General features: G+C 33.2%; 2 protein-coding genes across 9 annotated transcripts; one reads left to right on the top strand and one right to left on the bottom strand.

The window, feature by feature from the left end:
- Nucleotides 1-448: 448 nt before the first annotated feature.
- On the bottom strand, nucleotides 449-14213 carry LOC138934469 (uro-adherence factor A). 4 transcript variants are annotated; one of them, XM_070298239.1, is made up of 12 exons: nucleotides 13579-14207; nucleotides 12948-13151; nucleotides 11127-12878; nucleotides 10731-10959; nucleotides 10152-10648; nucleotides 9767-9984; nucleotides 8310-9695; nucleotides 7836-7999; nucleotides 7387-7553; nucleotides 3469-7321; nucleotides 2099-2181; nucleotides 449-1987 (listed from the first exon to the last, which is right to left on the bottom strand). In XM_070298239.1, the coding sequence occupies exons 2-12, from the start codon at nucleotides 13077-13079 to the stop codon at nucleotides 1268-1270; spliced, it is 9201 nt and encodes a 3066-aa protein (XP_070154340.1). In that variant the 5' UTR covers nucleotides 13080-13151; nucleotides 13579-14207; the 3' UTR covers nucleotides 449-1267. The 4 variants fall into 4 exon arrangements, with proteins under 4 accessions (XP_070154340.1, XP_070154360.1, XP_070154350.1 ...); XM_070298259.1 differs by having other exon boundaries at nucleotides 12948-13058; XM_070298249.1 differs by having other exon boundaries at nucleotides 14161-14180.
- Nucleotides 9105-18242, top strand: Ints11 (integrator complex subunit 11). Of its 5 annotated transcripts, none has more exons than XM_070298318.1 (5): nucleotides 9105-9126; nucleotides 15360-15612; nucleotides 15703-16125; nucleotides 16210-17034; nucleotides 17163-18242. In XM_070298318.1, exons 2-5 carry the CDS (start codon nucleotides 15364-15366, stop codon nucleotides 17451-17453), a joined length of 1788 nt encoding a protein of 595 aa, XP_070154419.1. In that variant the 5' UTR covers nucleotides 9105-9126; nucleotides 15360-15363; the 3' UTR covers nucleotides 17454-18242. The 5 variants fall into 5 exon arrangements, with proteins under 5 accessions (XP_070154419.1, XP_070154401.1, XP_070154409.1 ...); XM_070298300.1 differs by lacking the exon at nucleotides 9105-9126 and adding an exon at nucleotides 13726-13946; XM_070298308.1 differs by lacking the exon at nucleotides 9105-9126 and adding an exon at nucleotides 14153-14230.
- Nucleotides 18243-18414: the final 172 nt, after the last annotated feature.

Here is an 18414-nt window from a genome sequence, read left to right as displayed (position 1 = left end):
CAGTCCATCATAAATGAAATTACAGATAGTTTGTATCGATAATAATAAATCTAATATGTTATATAGAATTCGATTGTATATTCTACACGATTGTAGGGACTATATATATCTGTGTTTCATTTAAAGGATTAATCTCTCTCGAATTCGTTTAATACAAAAACTAATATGTAAGAGAGAAACACATATAAAATATCATAATTTAAAATATTTAAGAGTAATGAAACAAGAAAAAAAGAGAGAAAAGGAAATGTGTTCTCAGAGATAAAACGTTTATGCGCCTCACCCTGTATAACCGATCTACTACAATCTCGATCTATGTGTATTTCATTTAACGGTTTATAATTTCGATCAAAATGGCCCCAAAATGTCAGTCTTTCCGTTTGAATTTTTTAAATTTCATTACAAGTAATTGAGCACATATAACCATTATCCCCAACATTGTCAACTATTGCGAAATTTACTATATACTTATGTTATATGTTTCGCTAAAATATGTTTTACATACACAGCAATCAAGAGAGCATTTCGTTCAATAATAGTGCAACGAGAGCATAAATTGTTGCGCAGTGATGTACGTAATTATACATAATTATATTGTACAATTTCGATTAAAACTACAGTGAAAATGGTAAAATATAAAACTTACAGAACAGAAGATCGTACTTCTGTTATCAATATATTTTGCGAAATAAATTGAACAAAATGCTCTATAATTATATTCAGTGATGAATACTTGTCATTTTCAAATAGAAACAGAAAATATATCACTTCTTACACGCACATTAATTGTTTTATGATAGCCGTACATATAATTATCATTAAACGCTAGACACTCACTCAAACTCGCTATGTTAACAAGAGATAAAGTTTTTAAAAACTGACCTAGGGCATTTGATTATCGAATTGTGTGGATAGAATATATTAATGGCTAGTATTATTATCTTATTTTTCTGTCATTCACACATTTCTTATTATCTTATTATCTCACTTATGTAACTTGTTTTTTTGTATTTACTGTAACGTTCATACATATCAGCTCAGTAAAAAAGAAAAAAACCAACAAATTGTATAGTCAACAAATAAATAGGAACCAGCCTATATGTTACACGTTATAAAACACTATTAATGAATAAAAGTGTGAGAATGTAACATGGGAAACGCAATTCTGAGGAAAAAAAAAACATGAGAATACTTTATACACTTTTCGTTTTACTATCATATTGCAAGATATGATAAATATATCTATTCGGTGCAAAGATTATGATTGCTACACCATTAGTCTCCTTTTTTTACCGTACGCTATTTTTACTACGTTTGCCGTTTCCATCACGAGGGTATCCAGTATAGCTACTGTGAGTCCGTTTTTCACCACTAATTCGTCATGATGAAACTTTGTCCATTCGTCCTCTTCGGCTTGAGCTTCTCTCGCCAGCAACTCGTCGACACGGTCCCTACGTTTCCTACTCCAACGCATCACCATGTTCTCCCGTTGTAGTTTTGTCTTGAAACCAAACAGCGTAGCGACTTCTTTATTAACGTACTCAATGAGTTCCTCCACAGTCTTTGGGATCTTTATCGCGGGCTTCGTTTTCACGTTCGGTTTCGTCCAGCTCGGGCCAGGCTTCTCGTACTCCGCCCGGAAAACTTCTACGATAGTCTCCTTACAAAGATCGAAGAGAAAGGTATTGTATATCCGTCTGTCCCTGTTCTCGCTCGTTTTGTCCTTGATCGAATCGTAAATCTCGACAGGCGCTTCCAAATTCGCAATGTCCTCGCCGGCCAATTTAGCATTGTATATTAAAGTTGTGGCTTTCTCGGTGAACGACGTTAGTTCCTCAACGTTGGATGGAATTACAGCTGTGACTGTCGAGAGTGAACCTAACGAGGCAGATAATCGGCCGTCTCCAGGCGGTGTATAGGGAGGCGGCGGTTTATTTGGTATTTCTCGAACGTAGAAAGAAACTTCCTCGGCTTCTAATTTCTTGATCTTATAAAAATAATACATATGCGTAATTTAATTTATTTATTCGTTATAAGGACGATTTTATTATAAAAGACAGATTATAGATTTTATTTTAGTAGTATAAAAGATACAAACCTCCAATTCGATCTGTAATTGTTCGATGCGAAGCAACTTGGCTTCCAATTCGGCGACCTCCAGACCGGGTTGTTCCAGTGAAGCTGTACGGAATAGAGAAAAATATATATATATATTTATATCAATCAAATATTTTAGACACAGGCCGAGAGACAAGTTCCTCGGGAAAAGCAACATGAGAGAGCTTTTACATTACATTGGGGATTAAAAATTTGTATTCGAGTTGAGTACTCCAAAAAAGGGAAAGAAAGTTGCAAGGGACAGAAAAGGCAAAAAAAAAAAAAAAAAAAAAAAAAGGAAACGTTCAGTATATCGAAAAACAAATGTTTTCAATGCATGTACAAAGCTGTGACAGAGTATTGGACATATATAATACCTGTACACGATCTTTTCTGATACAGATTCAGAGAGAAGAAAAAGATAAATAGTTAATGAACCGAACTGTGTTGTGATGATGTACAAAATATTTACAGGCCTTTCTTGTGCGCGCATACAGATTAATAATAATTAAAATATCAAGCATTTCATGCGACATCGACATTGTACATTGAGATAATAACAAGTCAATGTTCGTATCATTCGTTGTTTCGTGTATTACCTTTAGATAAATATAATCTCGACTTTGCTATTTGTCTGAAAATAAACAACACATGGCTATACCAGGCAACGCTTTTGCACAAGAGAGCACACAGCCATTATAAAAAGAAAGAAAAAAAAATCACAAAATGTGTTTTTGTATATAGTATGTAATGTACAAATAAATATAAATATATATATCGCGAATGTCTCTCTGATGATGATCAGCCCACATAAAATAATTGCATTGCATGAAATTAGTCGAAAAAAGTGTACAACAGTAATTTGTAAAAAGAGAAAACAAATCCATTATCTCCCAACATAAGTATATATATATGTTGATTTTTGCTTGAAATATGTTATTCGATTCTTGCAGTTTACTCGCTCAAATAGTATCTTTCAAAGATTATTGTCTTGCAAACATGTACGATCTCTTGATTAGATTATTTCGCATGCTTAAACATCTACTCGATAACAAAACATTGGTTGGATCATGTCAGATAATATGGTAATTTTTATGACATTAGCATATAACGCGTTTCAAGTTTGGAAAATATGTACAATCAGACAGACGATTAACTCTATTAAGTCGGTTAACTCTATCGTATATCGTTTACTATATATGTTTTTAATTTAATTTAATTTAATTATATATATATATAAAACGAAAGTATTATCAGTATAATTTTTTTATATTATATGAAATTAAATAATTAGATGAAATTATTTTATATATATATATATATAATAATATAAATATATATATTTATAAAATAACAGCATAATAAGAATACCTTTTAATTTATCAATCATGGCCGTGATGTCATTCTCGGATGTAGTGACGATAGACGCCGCGTGAAAATTGGTTTTTACGTCGCCATTCTGATTTGTCATTGCTTTAGTACCGCTTAATAAATCGTCGTCAAGAATATCTATGTCCAATCTGGAATCGTTGAAGTCTCTCGGTGAGTCCATTTCAATATCGGAAACACCTCTTGGAGTATCGCCGGCTTCGCTGGATTCACCGGATGAGCCATCCTGTTCTTGCAGCTGCGAAACTCTTTCCTGCAATTCGTATATTATCCGAGTAGACTTGTCATCGTCCTCCGTGTCTAATCTTAATAGAGCCGCATCTTTTTCGGGCAAGCCCATATCGCTAGTAGTCTCTGCTAACGAACGTTCATCTTGTAATTCTACTCCTTTCAAGAACCGATTTCTCGATTCATCGTCCACTTTGTAAGATTTCTTTTCGATTTTGCTTCTCGTCATCTTACTCATCTCGGGAGACAAACTTTCATCTTTTGCGGAAACTTCTGTACCGAGTAACTCACTGATCTCTTCTTGCGTTTCACTTTGTGCAGCACTTTTATCGTTCCTTTGCAAATTGCTTATAGAATCGGATGATGATCTTTGCGAAATTTCGTCCAGTATTCTCAATACTTCTTCCGATTTCTGCGTAGCTTGATACTTATCCGGTAAGTTGGAAGATTTCCTCATGATGCCCGCTTTCGGAAAGTCATTTTTGTCTAAAATTTCAGACACCTCGAGGCTTTCCTCGGAAATATCTTCGTACTCCGGATCTTTTAATATGTCGAAAGTTTTGTTGAGATTTTCGTTTATTGGTGCATCCGATATTGTTATGATTTCGTCAATCTTTTCAGCTGTATTATTTGTTTTTTCTTTAGTTCCTTCATTTTCAGGGACTGCATCATTTATTAGTGATATGGGAAAGTCACACGGCGACGCAATGATTTTTTCTACAGTATCCAATGCGCCTTCAGCAACTTCTACTAAATTATCTAGTTGTTCGCCATCTGAACTATCTTGTTCCAAAATTGGTTCTAAACATTCTTTTATTTCTATAATATTTTTCTTTTCTTTCACAGCGTACCGTTTATCGTCTTCGTTTACACAGCTTGCGGCAGATTCTTCTTCTTCAGCCAATTCAACTTTAGCATCGATTTCAAGTTCTGATAAAACATTATCTTCCACGCTATCTGAATCCAATTCTGTTATTATAATTTCTTGTATTTCTGGTATTGCTTCGCTTTCTGGACTCTTTTCGTTAATTTCTACGTGCAAATCTATTGTTACGGCGGATTTGTCATCGATTTCACCAACCGCTTGTAACGAAATATCTATTACTTTTTCGCGATTATTAGATTTACTATCGTTATGTATACTTGGAAAATCTACGTTACTTTCGCTTATATTTTTTACATTCGTCTTATTTTGCGCTTTGTTATTCAATGATGAGAAATCCGAGACTGCTTCAGTTACATCGATATTCATATCGCATAAGATTTCTTTAAAACGATTATCTACGCTATCTCCCTCATTTTCCACAATATCCTTAACTTTTTCTAATAATTCGGCCATGGAATCTGAGATTACGTTATCAAGCTTTTCATTTTCTTTATTAGGAATATTTTCTTCTCGATTGTTTTCTCTAGCAATTATATCTAATATATCATCAAGTTCATCGTTACTTTTCATCATGTGAGATTCCGTTAATACATTATTGTAAATAACGTCGTGCACCTCGACTTTAGTAGATTCTCCCTTTGGAATACACGTCGACACATTAATGTTATTTGCCAAATTAATTTCAGCTTCTGCATTCGTTGCGTCATCAACGTAATGTGATAAGTTTTTCTTCGAGAAATTATTCGAAGCATCGTCTGTATGATCCACATGTGAGCTTGAATTCTCATCTCGTTCTCCAGTACTAATTTCATCTTGTGAAATTTGGAACGAATCAGAAGTTGTCCAATTGTCTCTATCCTGAGAAATATTTTCTGTACGAATTGCATGCGATTGATTTTGATCAGTGTTAGATGCAAATGCTGTTGAATGTTTGGTATGGTCGAGCAATGCACTTGTGTCAACATCTTCATCGAGGTTCTTTAATATTCTCATATCATCAGTATTAGTTGCTCTCTCTGCTTCCAATGCCTCGGGAATATTATCCGACGATTTTGAATCTTCGCCGGCAACAACACGCAAGGCTCGACTTGAAACTGCGCTACACGTGCTTCGCAAATCGCTTTGCGTTTCGCAATTTTCCTTCGAACGGTGACCCGCAATGATGGGAGAATGAGAACATTCGGAAAATTTCAATGAATATGTTTCATTCGCTTGACTTTTTACAAAATCTTTTTCTAAATTTTCTTCATTGAAATTAACGCTTCGTTCACTTATATGCCTTCTCGAGTCATCGATAATTTGCATTGCCGTACTCTTTGTACGATCGAGATTTTTTCTGCTATCCGACATTTTGGAAAAAATTTCGGAAATCGATTTTACCTCAGGCTCCGAAACTAAATCATTCAATAATCCTTTGTCTTCATTTTCTAATATCAAAGTTGCAGCATTATAATCATCGCGTACCATTTTAATGTTTTCTGATATTATCGATTTCTCTATTTCATTCATAATTTCTTTGCTTTTAGCTTCGTAATCAATTTCACGAGCTAAATCGGAGAGATGAACTTCTTCCGAAATTATCGCCGATATTTCACTATTTATTTCGTCCGATTTATAATTATCGTGACTCAAATCATTTGGAGATTTTGATTTTCCATTAGTTGCCGAAATAGAAAGAGAGTCGGTATTAATTTTTCCCGATATCGTATGCTTCGCCTCATTTGCAGTATTAGCGATTTTGTCACTAAAAACTGATTTAGATATTATCTCTGATATATCTTGTGATGTATTTTTTTCATCATTATCTACTTTAGATTTCTCATTCGATTCGTTATTCAAGCGTAACATTATTTCTGAAAATACTTTAATATCGTTTTCGATAGCACTTATATCTTCGCTCAGATTCTTGTTATTTAACTGTAAAAAATCCAATTTTCTCGAATAAGTAAGTATATCGGAATCAGCGACTGTATGCGCAGCACTTTCCATGGAATAGTCGGATTTACTTGGAATAGATTTTATATTGTCATTTCTTATTTTCCGAATCTCAGATCGTAGATTCGTCTTTGGTTGAGATCGATCGACATTAGTAATTAGTCTATTATTTGTCGATTCAGTGTTAATAGTACTATGATTTACAGATCTTGCATCCGATAATGTTTGCACTTCCGATTCTGATCTTACTGTATTGAGATTCGTTTCAACATCTACATTATCGGATATGCTATTTTGTTTTGTCTTGGCAGTAACAGATTCTTCTTCTTCGATCTGTGTTTCCGTAGAAAGAATGTATTTTTCCAAATGTGCATCATTTGCAGTTAGTAACTCTGAAGCTGTTCGAATTTTATCATGAACTTCTGTCGATGTATATTCGTCGGATACTGTTTGATTAGTGTCCTTTAATTCTGAAATGTTTGTGCTTTTGGGGTCTGTGTATTTAGATTTTTTAAAACTATTTTTTTCATGTTTATCATCATAGGTTATAGGAGTCGTAATCTTCAATGGGTCTTTTAGCTGATTTCTCGTTAATAGAAGGTCAGATTCCGATTTAGATCTCAATAAATCACTACTCTTATAAATGTTTTGTATTCTTTTCAGCGATATTTCAGGTACTTTAAATTCAGCCAATGACTTTGGTTCTATAGCTAATTTGTCGGTTTCTTTCATAGGTTTTTTCGTTTCCAACTTTTTGCGCATTTCGTGGATAGTCATGTCGGTCTTCTATTAAAGAAAATTGAGGATTTATTAAAAATATAATTAGATAACTTCATCTAATATACACTTACTTTAATTTGATTTAATAGATTTGCTTCCAAAGCACGTAGTTGTTTCTTTGTTTGCTTCTTAGCTTCTCTTTTTAAACGCGCCATTTCAATGCGTCGTTCCTCCAATTTTTCAGTAAGAAGTCCTATCCTCCCTTCGACATCGCTTGTATCAGATGAGATAGTTGTATCTATAAAAGAACTCAGATTTATGGTCAAAATTTAAAATTAAACTAAAAGAAACTATTTAATAAATATTTAACAAAAGAATTTGTCATGATAATTACAATATCCATAAAGAGTTCCAGTACTAAACTGCCTTTTTTCTTAAAACTTGAAAATTTGAATTGTGATTATCATTTACAAATTTCAATTTTAAATTCATTGGCAAGCACAATATTATTAAATTATTGTAAAATCGAATTTTTTTTTAAGCACTGAAGCTTTTATATAGAATCGCTTTTGCATGTTACCTTGCTGATTCAAGACATTAGAATAAGTTGCTACAAGTTTAAACGCCGCCTGCTCCATACGAGTCACACGGTCTTCTTCCGCTCTTAATCTTGCGTGCCACGCCATCAAATCCTTGATGTAATTCTTACGCGATGCAAGTGTAGTTTCGCGCGCAATTAAAATTCTGAAAAGAACAGAGGAAAAAATATATAACTCTAAGAATATGCAGGTGCATATCCGTCATGCGAACTGCTTCTCTGCAGAGAATCTATTTTTACAATGCTTTACTCGATCTGGCGCGAATGCATAGTTTATTATTAGACTTCCTAACATATAACTTTAGCAGAACACATGTTCTCGTATGTGCACTTTCATTCGCGTTAAATATTAGAATGTTTATAGTTTAAGTAAGAGAAAATAAAAAAGGAAGAGAAAAAAATAAAAATTCGCACACAATCAAAAGTTCAATCATATATGCTATGTGTTATACTTACTGTTCCAAATGTCTGTCTTGCGATCTAACAACTATAGATTTTGATAAATTTTTCTCGCTTTCTTTAGAACTGCGATGGGAAATGGCAAAAGTGCTAATTTGAGACGTGGACATATTTTGTTCGTTTCTAGTAGAACTCTCATCACATTCGAGTTTTCTGTTAAAAATTTGACTAAACATGCTTTCCTTACTCTCGTAATCGTTAGGCGTTTCACTCAATTTTAAGTTTTTATTTTTTATAAGTTTTGAATGCTTAACAGGTATCTGAAGCAATTCCTGGCTTTCATTAAAATCTAGTTCATTTAAAATTGAACTTTTATTATTGTTATCTAAATGAAGCAATTCGTGCTCAAGTTTTGTTCGTTTATCCTGATGTTTGGTAAGTTCTTCAGATAAATGAGAACTTGATTTGGATTGTAACATATTTTCCGTTAATATACTAGATGATTTCATTTTTTGATACTTAAAATTTTTGTGTTTGAAATTTGAATTTAACTCATCACTATATTGCGACTTTTTAGATATGTTTCTATTACTCGTGACAGATTTATCAATTTTCTTAGAACTTTTACTAGTATTTGTCTGTAATATGTCTTCAGAAATTTGTGACGACTGTGTTATTTTGGAGACAGTATCTTGAGCTATCGTGTTTATCTCTTCCTCTATAGATTCATTGTTAGCAGTTATAATCTTAGAAATTGATTCTTTTTCTTTTGCGACGGTCGCAGTTTGCATGGAGAGATCTACCGCTTGCGACGTTTTTGAATTCTTGGACAATTCTTCCACTAAGGTATCGGATTCGGATTTTACGTGATCAGGTACTGATGTATTTATTAATTCTAATTTCGATAATTGCGACATTCCAATCGATGATTTCTGATTTTCCAAGAGCCGTTTTATATTCATATGATGATCTTGCATCCGTTTCGATCCCATTCGGTCGCGTTGATTCTGCTTCTGCTGCAAAATATCCGCTTTGGGCATTTTTTCTTCATATTTTCGAGACCTTAGCTCGTGCATCGATATATCGCTTCTTTTCGGTGACATTTTCGGATCCTTTTCTCGTAATTCCTTACTTTTAGCCAAGTCATCGGATTTGATCAAGTCAAGTTTGATCGAGTGTATGTCGCTTTCAGATCCTTGTAAACATGGTTCTATATTAGAGCAATCATGAGATTTATCCGACTCTATCACAGAGCTCCTAGAACTATTACTGCGTATGTCATAACCCTTCATAGGACCCGATAATCTCCTCGGGGATTGGCTATCGGCACTCCTCTTCAATTTCGTTAGAATATTCCTCGTCGACATTTCCGGATTAAACATATTTCTTTGCTTTCGTAATACATCCATTCGTTCATGGCTTGCTTGTTGATGCTTTTTTATCCTATTAATAAACAATATACTTTAATACAAAAGTACTTACATGCAATGTAGAATTATACAAATATCACTTACCTGTAAAGATATTCTGCCTCTTGTTGCAGTTTTAAAATCAGAGCTCTTTGTTTCTTTTTAACGGAACGACTGTCTTGCCCTGTGTCTCTTAACACACGTTTCTGTTCTTCTAACTGTATTAATTTTTTAGTTCTGTCATTCAATGTTTTTTCTCGAGACTTTAACATTTCCTCCATTTTATTGCATCGTTGGTTCTCATCTCTTATAAGCTGTTCTATCTAAAAATGAAAAAAAGAAATAAATAAATTAATTAAATGCTCAATTAATGTGTATATAATTACAAAAATGTGTGTACATATATATCTATATATATAACATTAAATATATATATATATATATATATATATATAATTTAAAAATATAGTATAATAAAATATATAATTACCTCTAAATATTGATTAATCGAAAACGTTACATCTCGAGTTGAGATACTAATTTCAGTCCCGGTTTCCGTTTTTATCGACGAGGTAGTTTCATGTAAACTAATCTCCGACATGGTCCTTATTCTGCTTGGTATAGATATATTTTCTATTTGATCTAAATTCTCGAATTGCTCAATCGAATTTAAAGATTGTTGGGGAATATCATTTTCCACCGAAGACGATTGTTCGTATATCTTTTCACTGATTTCTGATAATTTATTTTGCGCATTTTGTTTGTCTGTGGATATGTTCGTTTGAGTCGCTATATCATTCACTGTTTGAGTTTGTACTTCCGCCACTTTGACCACCGCTTTGTTTCCATAATTAATACCCGTCGATTCGTCGACGTCAGTTTGATTTGTCAGAACGTAATATTTTCTATTAAAATGTGCTTCGTGTGTGTCGTTTGGTCTCCACACTTCGGCGACATTTTTTTTCACATAGTCAATCGAATTTTTTGCTATTATAAAAAATATTTCGGATATTTATTATATTCTCCAGTTATATTCTAATAATATCGCTAATAAAAATAAGCTTCTTACCTTTCTCAACAGTATTATTGTCAACTGTAGCAATTAAACAGCCATCTTCAACGATTCTCTCCGATTTTTCAACTTTTTCAGTTACTTTTTGTGAATTCCTTTGTTCCTGCTCGCATTTAGTATTATATAAACACTTTTCAACATCTATGACTTGCCTAAGAGACTCATTGAAAGAATCATAAAGCTGCAGTTCTGCTCGAAATTGCTTATGTAAGGCCTTTGGATGCATCTAAAATTCCAATAATTTTTACTTTATTAAAAATGTGTTATTATTATGGTTTATATATAAGAGTTTATATATATATAAGCACACACACACAAAAAACACACACACACACAAAATACACACACACACAAAAGAATGTATACATAATAATATGAATATTTAATACTCACCAATTGTCCTTCCTCTTGCTCTTTCTCAGATTTTATTGTTAACTTATATTTTGGACATCTCGCATCCACTTCTGAATCACTACTCGGTATCAAATTTCTTCTTCGTTTTGTTCTTACAAGATTAATTTTTTCCGGCGTAGTTAAATCATTAAATTCTTGTTGAGAATAGCTGTCCCTAAAAGATATTCTTCTAGCATCAAATAATACTTCTGGCAATGTATTGACATCTACATTATTCGAATCATCATTAGTAGTCGTTGTTTCTTTATTTGTAATGATACTCTGGGAATACGATTCCTCGTTCTTTTTAGTACTTGTGCTTGTGAGCTGTGTCTCAGAATGTTCTGCATATTTAAAATCCTCGGAAGTTTTAATCGATCTGACAGAATTAACGTTCTGTTTAATTTCTGTAGCTGTTTCAAGATCCTTATTTTTTGATGGCTGTGTAGAATTTACAGCTACTTGATAAGCACGATTCTTGAAACTATTTGTTTCAGACATGGATCCAATATCCTCCGATAACTCCGAATTAGCGTGGTGTCCCTCGACTCTCTCTCTATTACTCGAAATTTTACTTTTATCAAACACTCTCTTTGTTTGCTCCTTATAGATACTATTTGATTTATCTTCCTTCAATTGTCTATCATCTGAATCAGATGTATGATCAGATGTATCCGAATCTAATTTTGAGTTTTCTGTCTCAGATCTTTGATTTAAATGGCAAATATCTTTAGATTTAGTTTCAGTAATGTTACATAAAACATTAATGTTATTATCTCTCAGTGTAACTTTATCCGATGGGATGATCAGCGGTTCGTTGCTCAATATTCGACCTTTGGAGTCTATAGAATTATCTTTCAATTCCGCAGATTGTGCATTAAAGAATTTTTGTTTTTTATCATTATCTTTTTTAGCAGTGGAAATTAAAACATTTTTGTCTTTTAATTTCATCAAAAAATCATTATTTTTTGTAGTATGAAATGATTTATCATTTTGTAATTTTATGTTGCCCATATTGCTTGCATCTTTTCTAGAAATGTGTCTTGGGCTTCGACTGCGTTTTGTATGTTCTTGCACAGATTCATTCCTCTTTGCACACAAAGAATCGTCTTTCTTCATCCTTTTAGATTTATTTTCCTTTTCCCTGGAGCTGTCTCTAACATGTTCCTTCTTCTTACATAAATTAGATGCTATGGACACATTCGGCGCTTTCAATGGCTCTATATTTTCACAATTAATAATTGACGATCCATCTGAAAAGGAAAAGTCTAATTTTCTTTGTACTTTTTCACCAGTTCTTAGTGTTCTGTCAGATCTATCGTGTGAAAATTCCTTTGCAATTATTTCAGACTTCGTTGAAGACAGTTCCTTTGCGACAGAATTATCTCTACTGGAGAAATCCAATGTTTTTGGAGAAATTTTCAAATCTGGAACTTTCAGTGGTTTAATATAATCCATTTTCTGTACAATTTGACACAAATTTTGTGCACTATTTGCTTTTAACACTGAAGAAGTCAAACTGTTTTTTGCTTGAGAACTTGGATTGTATGTTTTTGAGCCAGCATTAATACAATCTCCTAAAGCGAGTTTTTGTTTCACTGCGCTAATAAATGGAAAAGGATATGGCTGTACAGGATGATACGATAGTAATTTTTCTAAGTTCTTTATGTCAAGTGTGGGAGCTTGTAAATTAGCCAATTGATTTTTGATAGTTTGTTGTTGTGCTTCTAAATCTAATGTAATTTCTGCTGTCTGAAATGAATAAATTATTTATAGAATTTTACATATACACATAAGAAAAAAGTAACAAAAATCACTCACAATGGCAGAGGTTTCGGCACGTTTAGCGATAACATCTGGATCCGAGAAGAAAACATATTTTTTTTTATTTGCAGGCTCTTCTTTCTGGCCACTACTCTTCATATTTTTATCCTTGAACCATGTAGGTAACATCCCACAAAATCATCATATCATTATCCATGTTCTTTATGGATGTGCATATAAATATAGTGAAATACAATGGAGCTTCAACACAAAGCAATAAAAAAAATCACAATTTACTATTAATTTATATTAATAAAAAAATATTTTTTTAATAATTTAAAACAATCAAGTTTAAAAATTCGCAAATTGATACGAAATCAATTATTTTACTATTTTTATGAGGAAAAGCATTCTATTCTATATCGCTCATTTACATTTATGCAATCTTAAAACATTTAACTTAATTTAAAAAAAATTAAACTGAATTCCGTTAAAACATAAAACATTCTTTTAACGTAACGTAAAATTTTCTCAATAACAATCATCGATTAGATGACTGAAACACATTTCTGCGAAAAGGATATAATTCTATGCACAGTTTGTTGATTTATGACGCTATATTTTAAAGATTTATGGCAAAGTGACAATTACGATTTGCGATTGACGATTCTGCGAGAGGGTGTCTTACCACGAATGTCTTGAAGAAGTCGTGCGCGGTACTCTATCCCCCTTTTTTTTTTCTTCCGCACGTAAATTCTACGTACGCATAACGCGCGCGCGCGCTACGTATTGCACTTGTGCTAGTATCGCGTTTTCAGTTCTCAGCAGTTTATCACAACGACCGTTTGTAAACTGTGTAGTCACGTGGTATATCAGACCCTACTCGTACGCGATTAAACATGGCAACTAAGAGAGGAGGGAGAAGTATAAACACGCACACGGGATATGATATATGATCGATAATAACGCGAACGCGTAACGATCTTGTGGATAACGTAAAGCAGCACGCGTATGCACGCGTGTGTAAGCCTCGTACACGCTCCGTTCATCGGCGGGGTATGTTACGTTTCGCCATAGTAGCGTACAAGCACGTACAGCTGTTTCTGAGATCGCCGTAGGATCTCTCGGAATTTTCTTCTCTCACTTTCTCCTACAGTTTATTTCCTTTTCTCTCTCTCTCTCTCTCTCTCTCCCTTTCACTCGTCACCGCCGCGTCACAAATTCCAATAAAATCTTCATTATGACATCTATAGACATTGTACGTACATACATGTCCGTTATTCGATGCATCATTCTGTGTTCATCCAATCACAGGATCCTGACACATATGTACTTCCATGGTACGGTAACTTTCCAGCAAGAAAACACAGGTAGACACAGGTTGCGTTTTGATATTCCCTGCCAGTACAGAAAATCTATAGTATACGTAACGTAAACTATAGATTTTCAGTATTAGCAGTGAATATATTGGAACGCAGCCACAATGTCACAATTGGCTATCAAATAGAGAATTTTTAAAGTCTCGAAAATTTTTCTATTGGACAGCCAATCATATAATATTATTTATGTATATTTCTTGCTGAAAAGCAAGAAATAAACAAATAATCGCGAAGTGCGTATAAAGATCTGTTTACTCGATTGGAAAGCAACCAATCATATGTCTATAAAAATCTGGAAAGGAATAGTACAATAAAGTTTCGGATTGGAATAAAACATAGATTTTATACCTTATATAGATCTCTTCTATGTATATGAGATCTATGGAGTAAAATGTGAAAAGAAATTTCGAACAATGGTATATGGGCGACTTCCCTAATACCCAAACAGCCATAGAAGAAGAAGAAGAAGAAGAAGAAGAAAAGAAATTTCATCGAACTCTATTATATATATTGATAAAGAGAGAGAGATAATGCTACCACTTAAAAAATTTCTGTCTCGATTGATGTTTTTATTAAGTTTTCGTTCTAATCATTTCTAGGACTCCATATGTATAGAATTCAATGATTAGTAAGCATGTGCATGTGCTACTATGTTTAAGTATATTGTATATTGTATATAAAGAAAAAGATATATTTCTAAAAAAAACTATATAACAAATTTATTATATTTATATTTTATTTTTATGTATGTTTACCAACTGTTACATCAATATATTAACTGTATAATCTTACAATAATGATTATAATTTAGAGTGATAAAAATTATTGATCTGGATTAATCAATTAATTGATATCTCTAAATAATATTGTGATGTCAATATATGTTTTTTGTGCTAATAATACATATTTAATTTATTTTAAGAGTAAATTTTTTTTCGTGTTTCTAAAATACAAAAGATGTATATATTTATAACAGATTATATGTGATATATTGTGATAGATATATTTATTTTCTCTTTACAAGAAGTTGGCAATCAATTTTTCATGTAAGTAATACCATTGTATATTATATTTCTACTTATTTTTACAGAGAAATGCCGGATATAAAAATTACACCACTCGGTGCTGGACAGGATGTAGGGCGTAGTTGTATTCTTGTCTCAATGGGTGGTAAAAACATTATGTTAGACTGTGGAATGCACATGGGATTCAATGATGAAAGACGCTTTCCTGATTTTTCTTACATAGTCGCGGAGGGACCCGCAACCAATTACATCGATTGCGTCATTATCTCTCATTTTCACTTAGATCATTGTGGTGCCCTTCCATATTTCACAGAGATGGTAATCATACAATTTAAACATTTACTAACTTTTGTAAGCAAGCTTCTTTTATTTGATGTTCTTTTGAATATTTATTTCTACTCTCTGCAGGTAGGCTATACTGGACCAATTTACATGACACATCCAACTAAGGCTATCGCGCCAATCTTGTTGGAAGATATGAGAAAAGTTGCAGTCGAACGTAAAGGTGAAAGCAATTTTTTCACATCGCAGATGATAAAAGACTGCATGAAAAAAGTCATTGCTGTCACACTTCATCAGTCTGTCATGGTCGACCCGGAATTGGAAATAAAGGCGTACTATGCTGGACACGTGCTCGGAGCGGCTATGTTTTGGATTCGCGTGGGATCGCAGTCTATTGTGTACACAGGAGACTATAATATGACGCCAGATCGGCATTTAGGTGCCGCATGGATAGATAAATGTAGACCAGATTTATTAATATCGGAATCAACATATGCAACAACGATTAGAGATTCTAAAAGATGCAGGGAAAGAGATTTTCTTAAAAAAGTACGTTTTGTTTTTGGCTTATTATCTATATAAAGAATAATGGTTTAGCTCGGTTTTTTTATACGATTTCGACATGTGTTGTAGGTACACGAATGCATCGACAGAGGCGGGAAAGTGCTGATCCCCGTATTCGCTCTCGGTCGCGCCCAAGAATTATGTATACTTTTGGAAACATATTGGGAAAGAATGAATTTAAAAGTGCCTGTTTACTTTGCACTCGGGTTGACCGAGAAGGCTAATAATTATTACAAGATGTTTATCACCTGGACTAATCAAAAAATTAAAAAAACATTCGTACAACGGAATATGTTTGACTTTAAGCATATAAAACCGTTTGATAAAGCGTATATTGATAATCCAGGTGCGATGGTAGTGTTTGCCACGCCGGGAATGTTGCATGCCGGCCTATCTCTACAAATATTTAAGAAATGGGCGCCTAACGAGGCCAATATGGTTATTATGCCGGGTTTTTGCGTGCAAGGCACTGTCGGTCATAAGGTCTTAAATGGTACGCGCAGAATAGAGTTTGAGAATCGGCAGATTGTGGAGGTGAAGATGGCCGTAGAGTACATGTCCTTCTCCGCTCACGCCGATGCGAAGGGGATAATGCAACTGATACAGTACTGTGAACCAAAAAACGTTATGCTGGTACATGGGGAATTCGCCAAGATGGAATACTTGAAAGAGAAGATTAAACAGGAATTCGGTGTCAGCTGTTATAATCCCGCGAATGGCGAGACTTGCATCATCACAACTACCTCCAAAGTTCCTGTGGATGCTTCTTTAGCATTATTGAAAGCCGAAGCGAAGAGATATTCGGCCTTACCCCCAGATCCGAAGAGGCGGAGATTACTTCACAGTGTCTTAATGTTGAGAGAAGATGGTGTCTGTCTCGTAGATGCGGACGAGGTAATCTTATAAAAAAAATGATAAACAATTTTATTTTATTTATAGAATAATAATTGTTATATTATATAATAATTGTTATATATGTTAATTGCACAAGTAAATTGATTGTTGTTCTTGTATTTTATTAGGTTGCAAAGGCTGCAGGTATCACCAAACATGTGGTGAGATTCACATCCACTGTGCAGGTAAGAGATCCTGGTCCAGCGCACGCCACCACCTTAAAACTGTTGCAGCCACTGAAAGAGAGATTGTCAGGATGGACGGTCCAATTGACAGATGGTTCTATATCAGTTGAGTCTGTTTTGGTGAAAGTAGAAGGAGACGAAGATGATCAAAAGAGTGTTTACGTTTCATGGACTAATCAGGATGAAGATTTAGGTAGTTACATTCTTGGATTTCTGCAAACAATGTTGAATTAAAAAAAAAAGAAGTGGATTGTTAAACAAGGAAACTTCGAATTGTGATATTGAAATGTAGTTTTTCGACTATTGTTGCTAAAGGAACAATTATAAATACGCTTTACGTATAGATACAGAATTGAGACAGAAATATTTTTCGAATAAAGCAATATCGAGTAATTAAATGACAGTATGATGTTATTTCTTATGTTTTGGATATTTGTGTGTACTCTTAAATAGAATAAGTACGAACAATATATATTGCACTTTACACATGTTTTTTAAGTAGCTCTTTTAATTTCTTTTCTTATCTGTATAGTATTTATATTAAAAGAAAAGTGTAATAGCTTTATTCCATGTATCAAAGTTGGTAAGTATATATATCTCTCTACAACATTTGATCTATTTTTGATAGATGATGCCCACCTTTCATATCTTAGTGAATCACTGGATGGCCGTAACTAAAGATGCACGATGCTTTGTCTAATGAGCCCGCTCCTTAGCAAAGCGTCGCACACTTAGTTGGCTAGTCCAATGATATTGTTAGTTCATTACAAACGAAACAATAACAAAGCAATGAGTATCAATTAACAGATATCGGCTGAAAGTTGCAGATATTTGTTAGATATCTATTATATGTTGCGAAAAAAGCAATATTGCTTAATAGCTAGATATAGCGTCTTGTGTTATTGTTTAAGAGTTATTGTTTTTATAAAATTTTTATAATGTATATAGTTTATTAATATGTAATTTTTGATATTCAAAAAGAATAATACTGTCTGGCTAAAAATCTTATTTGATCTAAAAGTATAACTTTTAAATATGTAAAATTGCTTAAAATTATATCTAGTTATATATTACAGAGATGATTCGCGCGCAAAATGTATATTGTATATTGTACTCTTTAATTATGTGAATATATATATATATATATATATATATATATATATATATATATATATATATATATATATATTAATGT

The sequence above is a fragment of the Polyergus mexicanus genome, unplaced genomic scaffold (assembly GCF_030449975.1).
Source record: "Polyergus mexicanus isolate NDT 795.1 unplaced genomic scaffold, iyPolMexi1.0 SCAF_1, whole genome shotgun sequence".
NCBI lineage: Eukaryota > Metazoa > Arthropoda > Insecta > Hymenoptera > Formicidae > Polyergus > Polyergus mexicanus.
The sequence above is the reverse complement of the archived record's forward strand: the minus strand, read 5'-3'. Positions and strand labels throughout refer to the sequence as shown.

What these genes read in the sequence shown, in the direction of transcription:
- LOC138934469 (XM_070298239.1), bottom strand. Translation starts at nt 13,079, where the DNA reads ATGTTACCTACATGGTTCAAGGATAAAAATATGAAGAGTAGTGGCCAG. An exon ending in CAATAATACTGTTGAGAAAG is followed by an intron (nt 10,649 to 10,730) that starts GTAAGAAGCTTA and finishes TTTTTATAATAG; the next exon opens with CAAAAAATTCGATTGACTAT. An exon ending in CGATTAATCAATATTTAGAG is followed by an intron (nt 9,985 to 10,151) that starts GTAATTATATAT and finishes TTTCATTTTTAG; the next exon opens with ATAGAACAGCTTATAAGAGA.
- Ints11 (XM_070298318.1), top strand. Translation starts at nt 15,364, where the DNA reads ATGCCGGATATAAAAATTACACCACTCGGTGCTGGACAGGATGTAGGG. An exon ending in AAAGAGATTTTCTTAAAAAA is followed by an intron (nt 16,126 to 16,209) that starts GTACGTTTTGTT and finishes CATGTGTTGTAG; the next exon opens with GTACACGAATGCATCGACAG. An exon ending in GTCTCGTAGATGCGGACGAG is followed by an intron (nt 17,035 to 17,162) that starts GTAATCTTATAA and finishes GTATTTTATTAG; the next exon opens with GTTGCAAAGGCTGCAGGTAT.